This window comes from Ahaetulla prasina, chromosome 6, assembly GCF_028640845.1.
Source record: "Ahaetulla prasina isolate Xishuangbanna chromosome 6, ASM2864084v1, whole genome shotgun sequence".
NCBI lineage: Eukaryota > Metazoa > Chordata > Lepidosauria > Squamata > Colubridae > Ahaetulla > Ahaetulla prasina.
Window position 1 is genome coordinate 21757432 of NC_080544.1, and position 20190 is coordinate 21777621.

Consider the following 20190-nt stretch of genomic DNA (forward strand, 5'->3'; position numbering starts at 1 on the left):
CACAGCCACGGGAGAGTTATATACCAGGGCTGGCGGCGGGGGCGCTCCGAAGACCGCGCTGCCGTGACTCCTCCTAGAGGTGGTATGTGGAGAAAGATCTCTCTCCCCCCCCGCCCCGCTCGCCACCGCTTCCTACAACCGGCCTCCAGAGCTGCCGCCATTGAAACCATACAATACAGGCGGCGAACGGGGAGCAGGCAGCGCGAGGCGGCGCCGCAGGACCGAAGCGGCAGGCGGAGGAGGAGGAGGAGGAGGCGGCCGCCGCGCAGGTGATCTGTGGGGCGGGGGCGGGGGGGGGGGGGGGGGGGGGAGTAAAACACCCGCCAAAACGGCGGACGCGGGCTGATGCGCAGCGGCGACGGCGGCCTTTCGCCGACACTCCCCCCTGGCTCCGAAACGGCGGAGGCGGACCGGGTAAGGGGAACCGAGCCGCCCCCGCCCATCCTCCGTAGCATGGCTAGGTCGGAATCCTGAGGGGAGTTGAAGGGAGAAGAGAAAGACGGGCGGGCGGGGGGAAGTCGCCGATCGGAGGGGGGGGGAGGGGTGCCGCGTCGGGCGCGAAGAGAGCGAGGTGGTGATGGAAGAAAGGCGGCCCTTCAGCACCACCACCACCACCCCGCGATCGTTCGCCGCGCCGACCTCTTCTCGCCTCTCTCTCCCCCACACCGCGCCTGCCTCCCCAGGGAGAGCGGGGTGAGAAGAGGTCACTTCCCCGACGCTTCCCTTTCCGGGATACTCTTTCGGGGGCCGGGGGGGTGGGGAAGAGCCGGTTAACGGCGCAGGAGCCACATAACGAAGCGGCTCGCCCTGCCCGCAACTCCGGCAACGAAGGGAAGCCCGCCTCGCTTTCCTCTGCCTTCCCTTCCTTTCCCCTCACAGCTCGCCCGAGCGGCTGAAAGGGGCGGGGGGGGGGAGGGAAGCTGCAATCGCGCGGGAAAGAAACGGATCTTGATTTCCCACCGTCCTTCGCGCGCGCGCGCGGGAGGCCGCGCGAGCCCCAGCGCCGGGTTTTCCCTGGCGGCCGCCCCCCCCCCTCCCATCCCAAAACTGTCAGCGCGCGTTTTTCAACCGTCCTCCCGGGGAGCGCGCGCGCCGCTTCCTTTCCTCGCCCCACCCCCCTGCCAGGCAAGGGAGGGGGCGTGGTCCGCGCTTCCTTTATGGGGCAGCTTCTCTTAAGGGGCGCCTTCGCAGGCAGGACAATGCGGGGGTCGCCTGAGGGGGAGATGGGATTTAGTATCCCTCTGCCTCCCGGCCTTACCCTTATCAGCCCTTCCACCCTCCGTCTAAGGGGGCGGGAAAAAAGGGGGGGCCGCATTGTTCCTTCACAATATAACCTTCACAACCTTGGAGGCCTGCCTTAACGGTCAGGCAAAATCTAAACACTTAAAAGAACCAAGAAGTGCGATATGTATTACCGTACTAAGTCCCTGTGTCCAGGGCTGTAGGATTTGATGGAGATGCCCCACCTCATAGAATTGTTGCTGTAAGGAAAAATAGGGAACGTGATAGAGCTGTGCAAAATAATAGACGTGGTATAAGTCAGTAAATAAAAATTAATGTAATACATGAGACGGGTTCCTTTTAAATACCTGGCTAAAATTTTCTCTCGCAGCAGAAGACAAAAGCCTCAGCTGCATTGCTTCCTCCTCCTCTTGGCTGTTTTGTTTATTTATTTAGCATGTGGCATCTAGAGAGGTCATGCAATCACTGATAAGCAAATTTAGTTTAAATGAAAGTGCTTGTGTGTGTGTTGTGTGTTTATGTATACACACATATATAAAGATATGTTAACAATACAAGTAGAGGAGATAAAATTTTAAATTAAGATAAAATCATAATAAAATCGGCATAATACTAAGCTGTAGAATTAAAATAGAATAGATGTTATATATCTAAGGAAGCTAACCACCTAACTGCTTCTGGTGTGAAGACTCCTGGCTATTTTTCATGTATACAGAAAATAAACATACATATCAACAACAAAATGAGGCCCTTGCTTGGCTCTGAGCAGATCTTCCACTAAATGCATAGCCAAGAGCCTTTTCCAAATTGTTGAGACTGATAGGCCCAACTGCTGTCTGCCCACAAGATTCACTAAATGTGTGTAGAGGGCATTACTTTCCACAGGACTTAACATCTAAATAACATGAATTTAGTTGCTTGCTTTGAAGCTTGTTACACTTAGAAATGCAGCTATTGTTCATACTTTATCTGTTCCTGCTTTCACTATCCTGGTGTTTTCCTTTTTTAAATATATATGCATATGCCTGAGTGCTTGGATTGTTGTAACAAAAAATAAATGAGCTAGCACAGCCCTATGTTTTGCAAGATTAATCCAATCTTAATGTCTGTGACTAAAATATGAAGCTAGTGTTATATTTTGAGAAAGAATACTTTTTGAGTCATCTTTTGTGAGATGGATTGCTATAAATTAGATGGATGGATAGATGGAAGGAAGGAAGGAAGGAAGGAAAAAAATCTTGTTCCCCCCACCCACTAAAATGCACAATTTCAGGTTTGGATGATATACTGGAGGGCCATGGAGCTGGTTAAGGCTTTTTACAATGTTTCAAATATATGCAAGCTAGAAATTTAAAAAATCTTTTCAAATAATTGAATGCTTACCACTACTCCAGGGTGATATTTTTACTGTAAATATCCATGTTTGCCAGAGTAGATATAGTTAAAAGGCAATTTCATGAGGTGTAGTTTTATTGACCCTTCAGGCTAAATCTGTATCTACCAAATGTTTATTTGCACACAGCTTTTAAAATACAGAATTCCTATTTTTATTTGGACTACCTGTCCAATCCATTCCCCCTCACATGTGTTCAGCATTTATCAAGTTGGAATCAGCATTTGCTAACTACTCAACACATCATTGGATTGTTGGGGGTGGTGTGGGTGTTTTTTTGGGGTTGTTTTTTTTTGTGCTCATGTTACTCCCTAATCATTTTTTGGATGATTTGGGAGAAGATGAGTTGTAGTTCTACAAATCTTACAATCTCCCCAAGGTGTTGATATCTCTCTGACGTACACAACTTGGTCCATTTTGGGCATGAAAGAATCACTGACAAGTGAACATTTGAAATAATTGAATAAATAAATATGATCACTGTGACCAGAAAACTGGCTGCTGAAATATTCTTGCACTGTGAGATTCTTCACTCTATAATGTGGTTGGAGCAATCAATATCACATCATATACTATATATTACCTCAAAATCTGCTACCTGCTTTTTGCATGAAACTTACAATTTTGAACATTAAATTGTTTTGTGTGCAGAATGGCTGTCATTATATACTCATAATTTCCTGTTTTCATCTTTCATTTATAAGTTTTTTATTAGAGCAAACAAAAACAATTGTCTACCAGAACCCTGAAAAACCGCCAACATGTCAGCCAGAGGCGGAAAGAAAAAAATGAGCAAAATATCACGCTCCAGCAGAGCAGGTGTTATTTTTCCAGTGGGAAGAATGATGCGGTACTTGAAGAAAGGAACGTACAAGTATCGGATAGGAGTGGGGGCTCCTGTATACATGGCAGCTGTCATAGAATATCTGGCAGGTGAGTGCATATTTCCATTACAATGATGATATACTAAACCAGGTCCTTGCGTGGCATCTTGGGAAATTAAGCTGTACAACAGAAGAAGAATCATTAAAGTATTTGCAGTATAAATTGTGATTGAATTCAGTCCTTTAACCAAACAATGTGAATAGTATGAATCCATTAGGGCAGGGGTGTCCAAACTTGGTCCCTTTAAGACTTTTGGACTTCAACTCCCAGAGTTCCTCAGCCAGCTTTGCTGGCTGAGGGACTCTGGGAGTTGAAGTCCAAAAGTCTTAAAGGGACCAAGTTTGGACACCCCTGCATTAGGGTATGCTTTATCCTTTTTGTAACATGTTTTGTACACTACAAAATAAAAAGGACAAATATTAATTACATCTTTTTAAACATTCCATCCATTTTTTTCACTCAAAGGCAAGATGCTTTGGGGCATGAGAAGTACTTTAAAAATGGTGCATGTTCAGGCCAAAAGAGAAAGCCATATACATTATAGTTACTATGCAATAATAAAAAATGAGATTATTCTATCTTCCTGCTGTCATCATTTGGGTGAAGGAAGAGGGTAAGATTTAACTTGAGCTCACAAAGTAACAATTCCAGTTTCAGTGATATCTGAATTGGGCTATAGGGTGCTTAGGGTGCTTAGAACTGGCCCACGGAGGCCACATGGAAACAGCAAGGGACTGGCCCACGATGCCTCAGCCCGGCCAAGGCTGACCTGGTGGCAGCTGGCAGAGTGCTGTAGGAAGCCATCACAGCCGAAAATGGAGCTCAAGGAGGCGCCTGCGCCCCCCCCCCCAACTCCATTTTTGCTGGCAGCGTGCTAGCAAAACAAACTACCAGCAAAAGTGGAATTTGATCACAAGGCAAGGAGGCATCGAGAAATGTTTCCCGTTCTGCATTTGAGCATCCAAGAAGGGACAGGAAAGGAGAAAGGGAAAGAGGAAAGACTAAGAAAAAGAAGGAAAAATGGGAAGAGAGCAAAGAAGAGAAAAGAGGGGAAGAAAAGAAAAGAGGGGAAGGAAAAAGAAAAAAATGTAAAATGAGGGAAGGAAAAAGAAGAAAAGAGAAAAAGGAAAGGAAGTTAGGAAGGAAGGAAGAAGAGAGATTATAATGAGAGGGAGGGAGATCTGAGGGAAGTCCTGCCTTAGCACTTGGCCACCAGCAGGCTTGCTGCCCTTTCGCCATCCCCCTTGTCTCCTCCTCCTGACCTCGCCTGGTGGTCTCCTATCGTATTGCTGAGGATGCTCTGGTTACAAAGCCGGGTCTTCTTGTGTGTAGAGGGAGTGGGCCACCCTCTGACCCACACATTTTGCTCTCCCACACACACCATGAGCAACCTGGCCAAGGAGAGTGAGCACAGCAGCAGCAGCCTCGAGGAAGAGGTAAGCGCAGCTGGGTACCCCCTCGGGGAAGCTGGGTTGGGCTGGGTGCTTAACCTTCACTGCCTAGGGTTCTGGACAACCTGCACCGCCGTCCAGGGGTCCTCCATGTGGCCTGAGAGGGAGGCTCCTCTGGAGGACAAGGGTTTGGCCCTCTCCCTGGTCTTGCCTTCCTCTGCTGGAGACAATGGATTCCCCAGCCCTGCCTGGGCCACCACAGGTGCCCCGACATGAGTGACGTTGAGCTGGCCACACATACACCCCAAGGTCAAACACAACTCTGATGCAGCCCTCAATGAAATCGAGTTTGACACCCCTGGGCTATACTGTACAGATAAGAAATTACACTTCAGGGGGATAAAGATTTTTGTCTTTCAACTGGCCTTCAACAATTTAATGAAAATGTTGAGAAGTTCTAACTTTAATAGAACTGCTTATAAAACATAATTTTAAAATAGGAAATTTCATTCAAAATTGTTATTGGTAGACGATCAACATTTGGATGTTTATATTTTTGTACAAAGGTTGCATTTTGAATTTGATGAGACTTTTGAGAAATGTTATTATAATTTTCCCCAAAACGCTAAATCAAATTTTCTAAAAAGATATGCCAAACTTACTTTTACCACAAGGCTGTATTAGTTAATAGCTCTATGATACCCCTGATCAAATTTGGGGACTTTTATCTTTTATCTCTTTCAATTAAGAAAACTTAAGTTTATTATTGACTAATTATATGCTTATATAACATACAGCATATATATACATTTTAGTGCAATAACACTGCAATATACTTGTAACTGAGATTGCATTCTACTTATAGCAGAAATATTGGAATTAGCTGGAAATGCTGCAAGAGACAATAAAAAGGGAAGAATTGCACCAAGGCACATCCTTCTGGCAGTTGCTAATGATGAAGAGTTAAATCAGGTAGGCCTTTTGGATTATTTGTAAAAGATACCTTATTATGTTATCTCCTAAGTTTTTTGACCCAGTGTCGCTAGTTGATAAGAATAGTTTATTTAGTCTCACTAAGTTTAATTTAGTGCCACTAAGTGAAAAGTTGAACTCCCTCAATACCTAAAATACAGAATATTTATACATTGAAATCATCAATTTTTTTCTCCTGGATTCAGCAAGCAAGGTGCTTTATGACTCAACCAGCTTCTGCTGTATTATTTTCTGCTTTTGAAAGTATTCAAAACATTTGTAACTTTTATCTAGCTGCTTTGCAATAGGCATGGGGCAAATTTACAGTTAGTTGCTTACAATGTAAATAGTGTATCTTTGTGAACCAATATCAGACATAAAATGCTATACAAACATGAAAAGGTAAAGGTTTCCCTATCCAGTTGTGTCCAACACTAGGGGGAGATGTTCATCTCCGTTTCTTAGCCAGCGTTGGGAACTAGCGTTATCCAAAGATATTTCTGTAGTCATGTGGTCAGCAGCATGACTGTACGCCAAGGTACAGGGAACTGTTACCTTCCCACCAAAGTGGTACCTATTTATCTACTTGCATTTGTATCTTTTCAAATTGCTAGCTGTGCAGTAGCTGCGGCAAATAACGAGCTCACCCTTGTTGCATGGCGCTCAGGTCTCAAACCCAGGCTGTCAGATTTCCAGCTGACAAACTCTATCTTTAATCACTGAGCCATTGTCTCCACTTTATACAAGCATGAAGTAGATTATTATTTTATAGCACCTTAAATGCTTCATGCATATGCCAAAATACATTTATTGATCTTTAATAATAATAATAATAATAATAATAATAATAATAATAATAATAATAATAATAATAATAATAATATTTTAACTTTTATACCGCCCTTCTCCCGAAGGACTCAGGGCGGTTAACAGCCAAATAAAAATACAATACAGTATACAATAAAACCTATTTAAAAAACTTATTCAACCTTGGCCAAATTAAAACTATAAAAGACATGATATAAAACCCTGTTTAAAATCCAATTTAAAACCCATATTATGCCAGTCCTGCTCGGAAGAATAAATACGTCTTCAGCTCGCGGCGAAAGGCCCGGAGGTCAGAAAGTTGACGGAGTCCAGGAGGAAGCTCATTCCAGAGGGTAGGTGCCCCCACAGAGAAGGCTGTCCCCCTGGGGGTCGCCAGCCGGCATTGAACAAATATAATGTTAAAATACTACTCTCCAGTTATCTTGTTTTAAAAAGGCTTGGGATACTGTAACTATATTACTATGCTGGCTTGAAATCCATTTTTATTTTAAAATTAATAATTCAGGTACCTTTTTCATTTCTCTATTTTCCCTCATGTTTGCTGAGTAACGTTTTTCCTTGTGCATTATTTATGTTACTGATGGCAATGAACACAAACTTTTATATTTTTAATAGATGGAAAAGAAGTGATCCTGATTTTCTGCACATAATTTTTTCTATTTTTAACTATTTTCTCATCCAGTAGTCTACTAATATTTGTTTTAAAGTTTACTCATAAAAATGTTCAGAGTCATTGGAAATAGAGCTGCAGACAAGTTGAAGTACTAAATAAACAAAAATAACATTTTGCATTCCTTAACTTTCTTCTTGCATTTATTATATATTGCTTTTTTTTGTTCTAATTATGGCCAGGCAGCTTTTTAAAAATTCTACTGGATTTTTCAATCATGTTGGTAAACTGGGATTTGTTAGAACATTTCCTGAGTAGAGCTTGCATTGTAACTAAACTTTTTGTGTTGTTTGAGTGGAAAAAAAAATAGCAAGTGTTCTGCATGCTTTTAAAACTCTTTTTATTTTCCTTCTCAATATTTTTTTTACAAACCTAATTTTTTAAAAGATTCCTTCTGAAAATGAAATAGTGTCTTTCCTTCGCAATGTTACACTTAACAGAAATATGTGGTTACATTTGCTATCATGGTCCTAGTTCAGCAAGCTTTAGATCTTTAATTAAGTACTAGGTGACATTTTGAATTTTTCCAGAGTCATCTCATTTCAGTTCACATCTGTGATTCAGCACAGGACTTTTGCAATCTTGTTGGGCTGCATTACTAACAGTCCAGGGCTGTATGTGGCCCATGGGTCACAGGTTGGACATGACTAATCTACCCATTGGTATTGGTGATCAAATGCATTTTCAGATCTCATCTTAAAGAGTGTTCCCCATCCACTGTCAGCATTCATGTAGGATCATTTTAAGAACTATGCAGGAAATGTTGCTGAAGGAACAAAGATACAACTTTCCAGAAAATGCTAAACTGGAAAATGTTACTATGTAAATGTGTGTGATTATTATATTCAATATTCATATTTTGCTCAAACTTTGGGTTCTATTATTTGATGTGCAAAAAAGATCTAACCTATTCAAACCCTATAAAACAGGATATTCAAAACAATTGATTAAAAGCTCTGATTTATGGGGAAAGTTTACTTTTACTAGAATGTTGGAAATAATGTTGAGTAGTAGGTAATTACTAATATACTATATAACTTTCCTGAAGTGGAAAATATTCAATGAGATATTTTGGGAAATTCCGTAGTCCACATCTCTATGAAGCAATCCTCAAGAATTAAGCCAGTGTGACATCACAATTCTACAATGCATTCTAATGGTGGCACGTCTTCTGGATTTTGTTTTGTTTTTGGAATATTGTATAGGACTATGAAACTGAATTGATAGTTTTGATATTTAATGGATGGAACAAGTAAAATGTGCATGGAAGGAAGAGATTTTAGTTTTTGAATACTCAAAACCACATTCAAAGTCTACCCATGAAATTCCTTGAATTTACTTCCTCCATAGCTATTTGTCCTATTCCTGCTTCCCCTAATTTACCAGATGTACCAGAAATTATAAACCAATTATCTTCAGTCAATTATATACTCATATACTTTTTCTCTCACTGGGAAAATTCCTGCAGATGCCTTGGTTTCAGTTTTGTTACCAAGTGGAATTGGCACTCTTAAAGAGAGAAATGCTATGAAAGAAATACCTGTTTATCTTGTTTCTTAATTCTTAGTATGTGAGGAAGGGGAAAATGCAGCTCCTTAGTGGTAAGGACAAATCAATCCTACATATAGTGAGAAATACTCTCTTTAGTATTATTTATATTTTTAAAATCTGGCACCAAGCTTCCTAATGGACATAGTGTCTATAGTTATTGCTGTGCCTCCCTGTTCCTTGTTTTATGGTGTGTATGTATTTCATTATTGTTGGTTGGAGCTATATTTGCCTTGAAATACTTGGATTTTGTCATCAGGGCATTCTGCTTGCATGGTCTTTTGAATTCCCCTTAAAGTAATTTGAGCTGTATCCAGTACCAACCAAGCCATGCTACAAGGCTGCCAAATTGAATAGATAGTAACTGATGATATAGGCAAGTACAACAGTGCTAGAACATATAGTACTGTAATATTAGTATTTTTTCCTTAAGGTATAGTTACTGGAAAATTCCATCTACTTAGGTTTTTCTACATCTCTGCTAAAGTCTGGACTCCTACATCTCACGTATGGTAGCCCTACTTTACTTGTACTTTCTTGTTATAAAGGGGAATCTTATTGTGAATGTAATTGCTTTCTTTAGCCATGATATTCTCTGAAAGGAATTAACTTTCTTGTTCTGTAAAAGGGACAGTATAAATAAAAACAAGTCATTGTCTTTTTATTTTACTAATGCAGTCTTACCTTTCCTGAAAGGAACTTAAGATACATGGAGTTACTCAAATTTGTATATTAGTTATTCAGTTTTGTATAGTTATAAATGCCATGAACACATTTCTTTAGAGTAAATTAATTACATTTAAGAAATTGTATTCAGATGTTTTCAATCTTTCTGCATTGCCTCTTTCAATAGTTGTTAAAAGGAGTGACTATAGCAAGTGGAGGTGTTCTACCCAGAATTCATCCAGAGCTTCTTGCCAAAAAACGAGGCACCAAAAGCAAATCTGATACTATCCTTTCACCTACTCCAGAGAAGAGAGGAAGAAAACCTTTGGGGGCCAAGAAAAGTGGGAAAAAAGCAAAGACTGGTAAAGCTCGGACTCCTAAAAAGGTAAGCAGAACTCAAAGCAATCAATTTTGATAATTTGGAAATAGGTGTCCTCTTAGAACTTGATCTTGCCCACTCCTGAAAAGTTACTTTGTTTTAACCAGATTTATTTCAGATGTAATAAAAGCTTTATTCCTCAATAGAATCTTCCTAAATAATATTATTCGTTCTTAACTGACCAAGAGCCATTGCATGTTAAATCAGAGGAACAACTTCTTCAGCTAATGAAGGGATGAAAAATATTTTCTCTACAAAGTGAAAAGTGTGTGGGATTTGCAGGATATATTATTTTTGGTCTGTGCCATGAACCCCTATATAAAACTGAACCTATGAATGCCTTAGACTGCTCAAATTTTAATACCATCCTTAGCAAACACAAAACACAAATAATTCTGATATGGAAGTTGCCTGCAGCCAGATAAATCTCTCTTTCATCAATGAAAAAGTCTTTGGATGCAGTTCAAAGCCTTCTACAATGCTCATTTCCAAAGAGTATACTTAAGATCCCAGGCTTAATATATTGAGCTTTATAATACGTATTTTGGATTAATTATTTCCATATATGAATTAAAAAATCCTCTATGAATCGCTTCAGTTATGAAAATTGTTAAATCCAGTAAAACTATTCTAAAGAACCATGCAAGTTTATATCGATTTGTCATATTTCTTTTTTAAAAAATCCTCACCAGAAAATAAATATGAACATCAAGCTTCCACATCATAAAATTCTGAACTGGAGTTCAGGAATCATAAACTAGGTATAGTTCTAGACATTAAATGTAGATTTAGATTAATTTGAAGCCAAGAGATCCTTATCAGAATTGGATGAGTCAGCCCATTGTATGCAGGCAATTGAAAAGTAAAGTTTAAGATTACGCTTAAAGAGCAGTACTCCTCAGGATTAAAGGGTTCCTTGGGCCAGAAGCTTAGTTGCAAAGTGGAGTTTCTTCTAAAGATCTTAATGGTGGCTAGCTAGAGCATGGATCCCAGGAGCTCTGGCCTTAGTTCCCAGCACCTAGCCTTGGAAATGCCTACTAGGCTATGGCCTTCCTTTGTGAACTGGATTTCTGTTGATTCACTCAAACTCTGCCCCTTAATGCTTGGACTGACTCCGGAAAAATGCCTTTGGTTCCTGACTCTCTGTGACTCCTTGACTGTCAGCTGGATTCTGAGTATAGCCTGGCTTTAGATCCTGCTTTCAAGTATCTGTGAGTTGTTGGCTGCCTTATATTCCCTGACCTTGCTAGCAGCCAGAATGTTGTACTTTCTTGCCTTATTGAGACTGAATAGGGCAGTTATTTTCTTAACAAACCTATTTCAGAGTTCTAAATATATAGAAAATAGTCTCAGTGTTTATATTATATTTCGGTTCATAGGCCCTGAAATAAACTAGTTACTGAATGTTAGATTCCAAGATGCAGGAAAGATGAACCACTGAGATGTATAACAAGAAATGCTCTTGAAGGCTAGGAAAATGCATGTTTGACTGTGTACCCATTTTAAAGGCTTATAAAGAACTGCTTTTTACCCTCTTTGATTAGCTTTCCAACTGTAGTTAGACTGTAATCTGTGGGTCTGCTCCTTAGACCAGTCTTAAAACTATTATTGGCATGCAGTAGCCAAAATGGTTATAGGTATTGTGATTACATTACACTTACACTATGCTCTATGACAGGTATACTATAGTTGCATATTTGTATTCAGGCTGAATTTAAAGTGCCGAAGTTACCCTTTGAGGCCATGCATTGCTGTAAGTTATCTAAAAGAGTTCTTGCACTTTCTAACCTTTAAGATAAGCATTTAAGACTCTGTTATCTGACCTATGAATAGTAACTATAAGATTGGTGAGTATCAAGGACAGGGTTTTGTCTGTGATAGCCTTTCATACTTGGAATTCCTCTCTATCCCAAGGATGAACTATCCCAAGGATGCCAGCTGGCCTGTGCATAGTATTGAAGTTTAACTTGCTTTTGCCCTTTGGTTAAATTTATTTTAATTATTTATGTACTGAATATTGTTTTAAAGACTTACTTATATATCTTGTCATTTTAAGTTACAATTCATTTTCTGAGGGTTTTTAATCTGAAAATAACTGTGTCTTTTCCGTAAGCAAATACATATATTCTGGTCAGTGACTCCAATATTGTAAAAAATTAAGTAACATTCGGACATTTTAGTACAGGCATCGTCTGCTTTGTTTCAAGCTTCCTGGGGTTGTTGGTTGAATTACGTTTTCCATTAAAGTTATACATTAGTATACTTTAATTCTTAGTGGTCTAATTAAAATAAGAGAAACGTTAACCAGGCCTCAGGCCTGGACCTAATGTGTTTGTGGGAACATTGGGATAATTTGATATTGTTATGCTTGTTTTAGAGCAGGGTTTCCAGCTTGCTGAATTTTTTTAATACAGATAGTCCTTGACTTACATCCATTCATCTGATGACCCTTTGAAGTTACAAAGGCACTGGAAAAAATGACTTAGGACCATTGAGCATCCCCATGATCATATGATCAAAATTAAAAAAAAACAGTCATAAGTCACATTTTTCAGTGTCATTGTAACTTCAAAGGGTCATCAGATGAATGGATGTAAGTCAAGGACTACCTGTAACTTGAGGCCAAGAAAACAATTGGGGTTAGGCAGACAACTTTAAATGCATCCATCCTCATAACATATCCATTAATCAATATCCAGATAAATCAGAACTAGCAGCAAATGAACAACAGCAATCAAAGAAGAAACAGTAACTTGATCAGTGCTGGTAGGACATGTTTTATATATGAACAGTCAGCAAAGTCCACTGCCCTTCCCCACTACACTGGTGGTGTAACTCAGCCTGGTGATGACATATCTACAAAAAGAAAACTGAGCTTAAAAAAACACAAATTTTTCCTCCATTGTTATATTTACAAAATATTTCTTTCCACTAGAAAAAGATGTTGTTTTAATCATTCAGTCATGTCTGACTGTTGGCAACTTTATAGGCAAGTGCTCTTCATGCTACCCTGTCAAGCACAGCTTCTTTCAGTTGTTGGATACTCATCTTTGTATAAGCTTTAATGTTATCAAGCCACCATGTTCTTTGCTTGCCTCTTACTATTCCACTAACCATTCCTAGCATCATTGACTTCTCTATGCAAGCATGACACAGCCAAAGTAAATCAGACATAGTGATCATGATTTTGGCTTCTAGTGAGCTGTCTAGTTTTATACAATCCAGACTAGGAAAAATAGCCTCCCATATAATTACATTACCAAATAGTATTATTTATATGCAAATTTTAAAGAACAATTTGAAATAGATACTGGATTTCAAATATTCCTCTTAGCTTTTCTGTTTTTGAGTGTGTATATTATTTTAATAGAATAAACAAAAGGAAAATGAAAAAGAAGGAGCATCAAATTCAACAGCCGATGATGGACCTGGAGATGGATTCACTATACTCTCGTCCAAAAGCCTTGTTCCTGGACAGAAGGTACAAAATTAAAGGGTAGAAAGTTCTGTACTTCAAAAATATTCTCCAGTGAAATCATCTGTATTTGTCTCTTCTTGCAAAAAAATTCACTCAAGAATCTTTGTTATATTACCCTACTCCTTCTAAGAATAATTTCAAGAAATTGTTTGCAGGTAATCACTTAGAAGCAATGTTTCTAACTCAGACATTTTGGCTTGCATAAAATGAAACATGCTCCAGATCCCTTAGGCACTAGAAATGTAAAATAGAATTTAAATTGCAATACAAAGGTATCTTCTTCTCTGTTTCATCTTTTACATAGTAATGCCTTGTTCAAATTGTTAAATGCATCTAAATTAATCAGCATTCTAATTAGTTGCCACAGTTTTGATTTGTTACAGTGATTTTCAGCAACATTCCCCTCTTTGTAGTCTGAACAATCCTGTCACCATTATCCTGGCGGAGTTGCAGATGTTGCCTTCTTGGCTTGTAACCCTTAGATATAGAAGATATTTCAGAGTATCTACTTAGCTATTGTATATAAAAAGTATATAAGAATCTCAAGAGTCAAGAATTACATCAACATAACTTTGATACTTCTGAATACAATAGAGTGTTGCAACTTCATCATTGAAAAGTACAAACTAGTCAGATGAAATTCCAAATTGATTTTAGCTATGCAGATTAAAAGAAATAGGTAATTACTTTATATTACAATAAATTGATTATAATTTTAGACATAAATACATATATGCATATAGTAAATGCAAAAGTCTCCCATTCTGAGCTACCAATAGACAATAAGGATGGATGCTTCTTAAGTATGTTCATAATTCCTTCTCCTATGCAGATGCTAAGAATATGCATATTAATTCTGTTATTAAGAATAATCATTTGGGAGATAAAATACTAAGCATGTATACACAGAATATTATTTTGTCTTGCATTTGAAGAGTTAAGTTGTATTACTGTCACTAGTGAAGCATATACTCAGTGGAAGCATAGACTCAGAGGCCCAGCTATTGCTGTGCATATATGTAACAGGACTGTGGTTGGATGACTTGCTTACAAATATTGGCTTTAAAAGATGGCAGGCAACTCAGTATAGGTGGGATGATTAGAATATTTTTAAATTACAGAGATAAAATACCATTGAGTTTTATTTATAAAACTTGTTGCTGTATCCACAGCTAATTTCATGAGGTAACCAGCACATAGACGAGCCTAGAAATCACAGGATGAAATTAAATTAATTATATAAATTAAATAATTTACATGAAGGAAGGATTTCATACAGTTCAGAACTAATTAAAGATATTGCCAATCCCAAATTATGGGATGGATATATTTGATATCTAATAAAATTATAAATAATTGAAAAAGTGAAAATAAGTTCATGAAAGGATAATGATGTCCTTATTTCTAGATGACATGTTGGGAACAAGGTTTTTTTATGAGACTTTTATAACAAGTTTCTTGGAGTCTAGTTTTAATAGTTCATAATCCTCAAACTTAGGGTTATTTGCTTTTTGTTTTTGGTCCTGTTGCATTGCAGTTATCTCTGACACAAAGTGACATCAACCATATTGGTTCAATGAAAGTAGAAGGTATTGTGCATCCAACTACTGGTGAAATAGACCTCAAAGAGGAAGTAGGTAAGTCTAAAATTATTTTGGAGCAAATAGAAATACTTGAAACTTCTGAATAGTATTTTTTTCCTGTAGGAACTACTGAATGTTATTCTTTAAACTTTTTGATCAGGTTAAAAAGTAGTAAATGTAATTGTTCTAAAAAGTACTATAAGTATTATAGACAGCTAAAATATGTTTTATATATATGCTAAGTCCAAAGTCCCACTGGAATGTTATAAATGTTATACATGTATAAAAGCTTTTAAGATACTATTGTTCATCTTCATTGTTAGCAATTTTTTTCTTGTTTTAATTCTCTTTACTTCAGTATTTAAAATACATACCCAATTTGGAGAAATAAATCAAGTTAATGTTACTGCATTTAAGGCTTCTTAAAACATCCTATTGTAGGTTACGCTGCTCAGTGCTGGTTTTCCATACACAATAACATCAGTAATCATCATTTATATATATTCATAAGGCACAGAGGATGTTTTATTGACTGTCAATGATAAAAGAAAACTAATGAGAGAATCCATTCCAAAGTAATGATTGACCATTCAGTTTGAATCTGTATCTCTGCATGTATGCATAAAGACCTGTTCAGAACTGCAATAGAAACATACCTTCCTTTGTTTTCCTTTTGGTCAGGCAAAGCATTGGAAAAAGCTGGTGGTAAAGAGTTCTTAGAAACGGTAAAGGAACTTCGTAAATCACAGGGACCTTTGGAAGTCACGGAAGGTAAGATCTTTGTTAATTATGTAAAAACTATTTTAGTCACATTTTTAAAAATACCAGCCTGTGGGGAAAAATCAGTGCAAAGTAAGTGGGTAATGCCTTCATTAAGGCAATCAAGTTAATATAAAAGATGCTTAAGCATTTGAGAGAAGGATTTTTTTTTTGAATGACTCTGAGTGAAAAATAGGGATTACATACAAAAAAAAATAGATTTGATATTTGAACATCTTCCATTTCAAATTGGTTCTCAGGTAATGGCAATAAAGTCAGTGGGGGTAGTGTTAACCTCAAATACATCCATTTCATCAAGAAAAAGGGAAATTTATTTCTCTCCCACATTAAAAAAAAAAAAAGACAGTCCATCCATTAGCACAAAGGTCCCCAACCCGTGGCCCACTACTAGACCTGGCCTGTTCAGAACCAAGCTGCACAGGCAGCATGCATGCGCACAAAGCTCCCCTCATGTGTGGTGGCTGCTTGCCCTCATTGCTCATGTGTGAAGCTCCCCTTGCGCAAACGGTGGCTACTTGCCCTTATGCACAAAGCTGCCCTCATGGGAGCAGCAGCCATATTGGACTCGCACACAAAGCTCCCCTTGCGTGAGCAGCGGCCACTTCTGCTCACATGCAAAGCTTCCTTTGCGTAAGTGGTGGATGCAGGTACCCACCGCTCATGCAAAAGGACCTGCGCACACTATCACATGCACATCTGTTACTTACAAGGAACTATCCCCTCTCTCCCCACCCCACCGGGCCACCAAGCCAAACAGATTGGGGACCGCTGCATTAGTATATAGGCAAACGGAAATGTCAGACCCTTATTATATAAACAACGATGGAGTGATTTTGCTTGATGGCTAGGATAAAATCAATTAAGCCAATTTATTTTTATTTTATAGTTCTTCCTTTTCCAGTTTGAAAAGCATGAAGGCAAGGTTTAAAAAAAACTTCTGCACCCCTAATTTATATATGGGGCCTCCATCCTGGAAATACAAGAAGTGACAACTTTTACTCCTAATTCTGAAACTGCAGAATTCTCTTCACTATTGCATGGGAATCCCTATTCCAAAATTAGCACAAAAAGTAGAAATTGAAGCCAAATTAGCAACCTTTGCCTTGTTGATCTTTCATGCAGCAGTGTGTGCACAACCCCCCATACACCACAAGCTGTATTGGCTCTCAAAACACATTACAGCCATTGCACAAGCTGCACTGACTCCTGGCTGCAATTCAAGGTGCCGTTTATCATCTTTAAAGCCCTACGTGGCCCAGGGCCATATTTGCAGGACTACATCTCCCCGACTGTCAGCCCATCTCATCAGATTGAATAAGGCAGGCACACTACAGGTCTCTTCCTTTAAATGTTGCCTTCTTGAGGGACCTAGAGAGCGTGCCTTTTCCATTTCAACCCTAATCCAATGGAGTTCTAGCAACCTCCTATCCTATTAACCTTCTGGAAAGTACTTAAGAGCCAGCTTCCCGCCCCCTCAAGTTGGAGTGAGAGGAAAATATGGAGTACATTGTTGTGGGGAAATGTTTATAATAACAGTACCAGTTTTTTCTGTGTTTTGGGGTGTTGCTATTGCTTTATGTTTTTATTGCTTATATATATTGTTTTATTCTTTAGTTATGAGCCACTCAGTTTGGTTTTAAGTTGGGCAGCCATCCAAATGTTTTAAATGAATAAATATATTCCTGATGAAAAAGTCAGTGCAGGATGGGGAATTGAATGGCAAAGGGTCCAGCACCATATCCTAAGCTTTGCTGGAAAAGTAATAGTGATGCTTTAAAGATGAGCCTCGTTGCTTCATCTTTTCAGAAATATTCCCTTACCGATTTCCCAATGCCTTCGACAATGACAGGACTTCTAATGTGCTGCCTTCCCTGGAAAAGTACATTCAGAGGTGGATCTGCTTTGAAAATAGCCCGTGTTGAACTGGATAGCACAAACCTCAGCACAGGAAATGTTTTATGACATTTTGTATTATGTCATAAACTGTTTTATGATCATTTTAATGTCATATTAAGGTTTTATACAATTTGTCATTCAACTCCATGGGAGTGATGGGTCCCAGATTTGGGATACATCCTGTAAGTTAGCCTATTTGAGGTACATTGGTTTGAAAACTGTTGTCCTGTGACGCCCAGTTGAAGGTTATGGGAAAGAGAAATATAGTAGTATATAAATTATATAGTTCTGCCAAAGGTAATAGATCCATTTCCCCCCTTCAGCTGCTCTCGGTCAGGCTACTGGTCTAGCAGCAAAATTTGTCATTCACTGTCACATCCCACAATGGGGTTCAGACAAATGTGAAGAACAACTGGAGGAGACAATAAAGAACTGTTTAACTGCTGCTGAAGATAAGAAGCTGAAGTCTGTGGCTTTTCCACCTTTTCCCAGTGGCAGGTATTTACTACACAAATCTCTTAATAGAATTAGTACATTCCTTTTGTGATACATTTAAGAAAATAGCTGGTAACGTCTGGTCTTATAACATCTAATTGAAATATATATCTCAGTCTAGAATGGTCTTGTATGTGGTATTTAAAAACAGCCTTCAGTGGTTTCCAGAGAAGAACTGTGATCCAAACTGCAGATATCCTCTTTTGGCATACATTTGTTGGCACAAATTAACATTTTGTGACATATTTAAGGAAATAGCTGGTAGGCTTGCCAGCATAAATCTCTTTCATACACTGTGTAACATCCCTATACTGCATGATATATAGATATTTAGTAGGTGATTTCTTTTCGTACCATATTACCATAACAACTGCTACATTTTCTTTGTTTCATCTTATATTTGAACCTTTGGGGCCCAATAGGCTCATAGGAGTATTTTATGGAAACTCCTTTTGATCACATTATTTTGCATTTCCAAAGTGGTGGCTCAACAGTTAAAGACACTAAGCTTGTCAGCTGGAAAACTGACAGCCCGTGTTCAAGACACAAGTGCCTCACAATGGGGCAAATTCCTGTTACTTGCCCCAGTTCCTATCCACCTAGCAGTTCAAAAGCATGCAAATGCAAATAGATAAATAGGGACCACTTAGTGGGAAGGTAACTGTGTTCCATGCATCTCAGCAAATAGTCTTGCTAGCCACATGGCCATGTAGCTTTCTTTGCACAACGCTGCTTCCTCAGCTAAGAAACAGAGTACCACCCTCTAGAGTCAGACATGACTTTAAAGAGGAAACCATTTTTTTATCATCCACCAGTAATTACTTTGATCTATTCGTTGTAAACTCAGTTTTCCATTTTCCCACCTTCTATTTGACTGGATTGACTGGATTATTTGCCAGCATTTTTTCCCAACATCTCTGCTTTTTACCAGTCAGTCCGCACTAACATGTTTCTTTTGAGTGCTGTTACATTTGGATGGCTTGAAACTTTGCCTTAAATTATCTACCCTAGAGGGATGAATCTGTACATTACTTGGCATTGAGGCCAATAAATTTGTGGAAAACCAGGGTGAGTACCCCAAGTAAGATTCAGCTTTTTAGTTACTTACTTACAATATATAACAATTATGTATTGTTATGACATTTAAGGCTTAATGTTTTGCGACTGAACATTAATTACAAACTTTCTTTCTTTGTTTAGAAATTGTTTTCCAAAACAGACTGCAGCCCAGGTGACTCTGAAAGCCATTTCTTCCCATTTTGATGACTCCAGTCCTTCTTCCTTGAAGAACATTTACTTCCTGCTTTTTGACAGTGAGAGCATTGGCATCTATGTGCAAGAGATGGCAAAGCTAGATGCAAAGTAGTAACAGAAGCCAAATGGAAATTTATTTTTCAACATGAATATGAGTAGGAATGGGAATTAGAAGTGGGTTTTATTTTTAAAATATTGTGAGGATGGAATATGTGAGTAGCTTTGAAGTTTTGTGATGGGTGGAGGGCTTTTGTTATTGAGGGAGAAAGGAGGGAATTGTTTGAGAGAGTTTGAGCTGCAGATATATCATGCTTTAGGCCCTCTACATTTTGTATCTTCCCCAAGAAATTATTTTCCCAGTTCACTACATTTTAATGTCTCAAGTTATTTTAGTTTAGACCTTTTTTAAAAAAAAAAATCAATATAGAGTAGCAAACAATTCAATGCATCCATCAGTTGAAAAATGTGAATTGTTTGCTTCCCTTTATTTTCCCACTGGTAGTTAGAAATCTTTATGTTGTGTCTATGTTCCATGATGAAGAAGATAATTTTGACTCACTTGGTGCTTTACTGTTTTATCCCAGAATGACCTGTAATTGCTGAAAAATATTTCATCTTATTTGTTTTGATAAAAAAAATAGCATCATGCTTTTTTAAAACTTTAACCTTGAGCGTATTTATTCTTGTTCGTTTCCATAAAAATTTAAAGTGGCTTCAGAAGCAAGAAGTT

The 20190-nt window shown here is 38.6% G+C and overlaps 1 protein-coding gene across 3 annotated transcripts; it reads left to right on the forward strand.

The window, feature by feature from the left end:
* Window positions 1-103: 103 nt before the first annotated feature.
* Window positions 104-20125, forward strand: LOC131200630 (core histone macro-H2A.2). Of its 3 annotated transcripts, none has more exons than XM_058187692.1 (9): window positions 104-269; window positions 3340-3568; window positions 5780-5883; window positions 9783-9980; window positions 13345-13455; window positions 14990-15089; window positions 15717-15806; window positions 18035-18209; window positions 19407-20125. In XM_058187692.1, exons 2-9 carry the CDS (start codon window positions 3397-3399, stop codon window positions 19570-19572), a joined length of 1116 nt encoding a protein of 371 aa, XP_058043675.1. In that variant the 5' UTR covers window positions 104-269; window positions 3340-3396; the 3' UTR covers window positions 19573-20125. The 3 variants fall into 3 exon arrangements, with proteins under 3 accessions (XP_058043675.1, XP_058043673.1, XP_058043674.1); XM_058187690.1 differs by having other exon boundaries at window positions 106-269; window positions 5777-5883; XM_058187691.1 differs by lacking the exon at window positions 104-269 and adding an exon at window positions 305-414 and having other exon boundaries at window positions 5777-5883.
* Window positions 20126-20190: the final 65 nt, after the last annotated feature.